This window comes from Helianthus annuus, chromosome 13 (assembly GCF_002127325.2).
Source record: "Helianthus annuus cultivar XRQ/B chromosome 13, HanXRQr2.0-SUNRISE, whole genome shotgun sequence".
Lineage (NCBI taxonomy): Eukaryota > Viridiplantae > Streptophyta > Magnoliopsida > Asterales > Asteraceae > Helianthus > Helianthus annuus.
In genome coordinates, this window is record NC_035445.2 from 2,692,231 (window position 1) to 2,697,350 (window position 5,120).

A 5,120-nucleotide genomic window follows, 5' to 3' on the forward strand; every position below is an offset into this window, starting at 1 on the left:
TTGCTCATGAAATTTTTTTGCAAGCCCCCCATTCTAACAGGTTGAGTTCCAAATGTAGCCGCTGGACCACCCGTTACCATAGTAGGACCATCACCCTTAACGCTATGACTTTTGAAACTTGATTCGTCATCACCGGCTCCCATGATCGTCGACTCTTTTTTGTGGTCATGTCTAATGGTGAGCACACTACTAGTACCACCCGAATCATCGTCGCATGCCCAAGAATACCATTGCTCATCCTCGTATTCATCAAAACATGGTAGAGTGTGGTACAAGCGATAATCCCTCTCACAAGCCATTTTGAGCCAGGAATTTAGCTCTGATACCAACTGATGTAGCGTGTGATACGAAAATGAAGATCAAACACGTTGATTCTAAGAATACCCGCGAAGATCTTTTCCCAAACCCCCAAATTCGTCCCACAAAAGACAAGAATTTAAAAAAAAAAAGTGAAACAATTATTTTATAAAACTCAAAAACTATCCCCAAATACAAATTACATGAGAACTTATATAGAGTTTTTATGATCAACTCAATGGACATAAATTAAAACAAAACTTAATGAACACTAAATGTGGGTTTATTTCATTACATAATTGAGTCGACACTTGATATTCCCGCATCAGTTGATAAAGGTACAGATGTTCCATCCACTATCAAGATGAATCGGTATTGAACGGAATAACAAATCGGAAAATAATAAAACTTGGCTAAGTACCCAAATTTTATTAATGTCAAGAAACTATCACAAAACTTGACTGATACAATCCCTAATACCCAAAGCATGGTATTTATAATCTAAACACACCTACTAGATTATAACTAGAATTGCTAAAAATCTATCTATTTTAGGATATGATAATAATAATTAATTATCCACTCCTTAATTAGTTTCCTTGCCTTGCATGCAAAGGAACCTTTAATTCGAAATTTCCAACAATCACCCCCGGAATTTCGAACTCGTATCTGACAAGTCTTCAACTCCAAGCTTTTCAGTCATCTCCTTGAACTTGATCTTCCCAAGAGCCTTCGTCAAAATATCCGCCTTTTGATCAATGCCACTAACATGCTCGACCACGATATCTTCACGATCAACACATTCTCGAATGTAGTGAAACCGGGATTTTATGTAACACCCTTACTATTATAAAACGGTTTTTGTACTAATAACTACAAATTAGTGTGTACTTAAGAATACACTTACTTATAAAATACGGGTTTACTAGAAACTTTTACAATTTAAAGTACTACTACATAAGGTAATTAAATTCGTCATTTAAAAATAACGACGGCACAACTTGCGGAAGCTTCATTTTAGTGTGTTCGGTTCTTTTTCCATGCTTGATCTTCATCCAAATGATTACTTGGTTCACCTAAAATCAAAACCAACATAAACGTTAGTTTTGATAGCTTAAAAATGTGTTTAAACAAGATCTACGCATCAAACAATCGAAACAAATAATTTTTTCCAACTTATAAGTCTCTCGCGCCACGCGAGAGACTGAGTAAAGTTTGTCGCGTGCCACGACCCGCGTCGCGTGGTGCGCCAATATTACCTTACTCCCTCGCGTGGCGCGAGGGAGGCTATTTTCCAGCGAGTGTAGGTTCTCGTCCTGCATTTCAGCCCAGTTATGTTTTTAATCGAAATTCGAACTTTAAAGTATCATAACTTTTTGTCTACTTATCTGTTTTACGCGATTCTTTTTCCTACGCGTTCGTAATTTAATTCTCCATCCCATGGAGTAAAACCCGACATCTGAAATCACCAAATTTTTAGATTTCAAGCTCTCGGTTTGAAATTCGATTATGACACTTTTGACCCGTTTGTGACTTGATTCAAACAAACTAGTTGGTTACCTTTAAAAATGTCATATACATCACATTATATCAGTTTACTAACATTCAAGGTTCAAATTACGGTTCTTATGCATTCCTAACCCGTTTTTACTTGAAATCTTATTTTGACCCGTTAAGAGCATTTATGCACTTTTAAGCTTAAATTACGCTCATTCCTCGTATGCATCGTAAGTCCACCCATTCATATTGATTAGTCTTCCATCACAATTATAATTGTGGTGGATTTAACGTACTAGACTATTTATTCCGAGTTTTATCTTTCGGTTTATCTTTTTTATGGCAAAAAATACATTTTTACGCATTTGACTCGCTAGGATCATGCCTTTCCTTTTTATACTTATCCTAATGATCCATTTGATCGAAAAGATTATTTCTAAACAACCCGTAAGGGTCGTTTGCTTGATTTGACAAGCAAGGGCGTTTTGGTCAACTTTAACTCTTCTTTTACGACGAAGGCATTCAAGAAGGCATTTGACCAAAATCACGCATTTGTCTTAAATTTCAATTATGCGTACCTGGCTCGGGTCAAAGCTAAAACCCGTTTTATTACCATGTCATTTAAGTTGCTTGTTCATAGAAATTGCAATTTCCATAAGCCGTTTCACCCTGTGAGCATTAGACTCGACAAGCACTTGTTAGTCGTTTAGTGTCAAATGGTATTGACATTACCATTTGACCCGTTTGGTCTAAACGGCCAAACCTTTTGGCACTTATATTCGAATGGTATTTAATTTACTTACCATTTCGTTGACTACTAATCTCGGATTCACATAGTTATGTCTTTTAAATCACTTTTTTTACACGTCTAACCCAACATGGCTTACGCCATATGGTGTCGTTTTAAACTTCCACTCTTTTTCGTCTACACATGACTAAATCACCGTTTTACTCTATTTATTCGTTTAGGCTTACTTTAATAAGTAGCCGTTCAAAAACTCATTTTATATATATGTCATCTCGTGACCAATTACCATTTCACCTATTTTATCATTAAACATGGTTTATCATTATTTTATATGTTCCGACCCATTTCATTTCGTGTCGGAACCATATTTCGCATATGGTTTTGTCGTATTTACAACCTATGAATAAATACAAAACTTACAAAAGAGGGTGTAAGCTTTACTTACATTGCATCCGGTTATGCTCTTTTCCGCGCACCCGATCCATTTGACTCGCTTCTTTTCCCAAGCCGCCACCTAGCTCGTTAAGCGTCAAACTATTGTCATCATTTACAAGGCGGTTAGATCAGTCATTAATAATCACGACTATTCCACCTTACTTATTTTCTATGTCGAAACTACTATTCGACTTCATCATTAGTTAACTTAACTTATCAAAAGTTAACTACTTTTCGATCACATGGTTTACACAATTAAGTCAAATCAACATTATGATTAGAACCCGCTTTAACCCATATTTCACATAATTAGTAAAATTAGCCAATTGCGCATTTCTTTCATAATTTCTTCTTATCATTATTCATTCGGGAATTTTAACAAACACCTTGTAGGCTAGATTTTATACGCATATTATATCTAATAATGGTCATCGTTTTAACCAAGTTTTAATATCAAAATCATGCCTCTATGTCTAGTGTACATGAACTACACCTATAACTAGCATCACAACATCAATGTTCATCCATTTAACACCCTAATTCAAATGTTCATCTTTTTATCATAAAACCCACTTAGCACACATATGGGTGAAAATCAAATCTCTAGTTTTTAACACTAATTCATCAAGTTTTCAACTAGGGTTTATTTCTAAACATGAATTCATCCTAGTTTCACCCAAACATCAATCATTCAAGCTTGAATTTCGATTTTCATAAGTTCATCATAAATTTAAAACATCACCAAATTATAAAATTTGACATACCTTTCGATCCTCTTGACTTGGTGATCGTTTATACATGTTCATGCATTGATTTGGTCTTGAATTGATCCTCAATTTGGGGTTTTTAGCTTGAACAAGGATGGAACCCTTGTTTTTCCCCTTCCTGGTCATACGAACACACACACACACACCTAGTGTGCGTGTGGTATTTTGTTTCTTGTTTTTATTAAAACAAGTTTGCCCATTTGGCCCTACTAGCCCCTCTTGTTTTATTTTGATCAATTGAAGCCATAACTCACTATTTATCACTTAATTACATATTATTAAATAGGTTAATTGTTCCTAGTTATCTTAATGGGTTCCGGGAGTTCTAACCCGTTTATTTTAAGTTCCATTAACTCGGGCCTTTTATCCATTTTATTTCTTGAAAGTTCTTATCCGCTTTTTAATTAATATTGTCATTATTTATTTAAATCCTAATATTTACCGGGTTACTTTTACCACTAACGGTACTTTACCCGTCTTTTAGTGTTAACTGGGTTTGATTACCGAACCTGTTTTCGGGGTGTTACAAGTCTACTTAAAGAGGTTTCTTCCCCGAAACCTTATTTACGTATTTCTTTTAATTTAGAATAAATGAACTTAGTTTCGTTTTCAAGATATTCATTAGTTCCTTTCGATCTAACGTTTTAATTTATATTGACGGGTACGTCTTTCATGTGTTAGGCCTCGCGGGCCGTTATTTTTAGCTTATATCATTTATCTTTATTGACCGAGTTGTCACTTGACCACTCATTCGCGTTAGTTTTGTTAACATGTTTTATCCCACGCTTGTCTTATATTAAAAAGCACTTGGTATTTGTCATGACACTATCTTGACTTCGAATAGTTTTACCGGCTAGACTAATTAGTCGCTGTCACTTCATACCCCGTCACCCGGGTATACTATTTTGGCATTTCTGGCCTTATGTGTGTTTAAGATTTTCTAATTTACCTCATACCACTTATGATTTGTTAAAACGTTGCTTTTTTACTAAAACTAAATTTTTAGTTTACGTTTTCTCTGTCTTACGTCTTTTTCTCTCATGTCTAGGAATTTCCGTCTAAGTTTTATTCCTGACCGTTATTATTTTACATGGAGGACTGCAACCAGTTTTTCACGCTTTACCCAAATAACCCGCAGGTTCTTTCACTTAGTCCGTAGACTATCTCTTTAGATTTCCACCTTTTTAAGTTGAGATCCTACAATGCGTTTCTTTCTATTTCTGATCCAAGGGTCTTTTCGGTCTCGTAGACCTTAACATTACTTATAATTCATGAAGGTTGTGATGATCCCATAGATTCAATCTTTTACTCATGTCGTTCTAAAATATTCTTTCGGTGTCAAGACACCCTTTTTAAGTTTAGAAATCATTCGTTTT

The 5,120-nt window shown here is 35.2% G+C and overlaps 1 protein-coding gene across 2 annotated transcripts; it reads right to left on the reverse strand.

Moving 5' to 3' along the window:
- Positions 1-909: 909 nt before the first annotated feature.
- On the reverse strand, positions 910-3,872 carry LOC110902401. Of its 2 annotated transcripts, none has more exons than XR_004875994.1 (3): positions 3,742-3,872; positions 2,988-3,076; positions 910-1,373 (listed from the first exon to the last, which is right to left on the reverse strand). XR_004875994.1 is itself a non-coding variant. In XM_022149069.2 (3 exons), the coding sequence occupies exons 1-3, from the start codon at positions 3,868-3,870 to the stop codon at positions 1,251-1,253; spliced, it is 321 nt and encodes a 106-aa protein (XP_022004761.1). In that variant the 5' UTR covers positions 3,871-3,872; the 3' UTR covers positions 910-1,250. The 2 variants fall into 2 exon arrangements, 1 of the variants encoding a protein (XP_022004761.1); XM_022149069.2 differs by having other exon boundaries at positions 2,988-3,056.
- Positions 3,873-5,120: the final 1,248 nt, after the last annotated feature.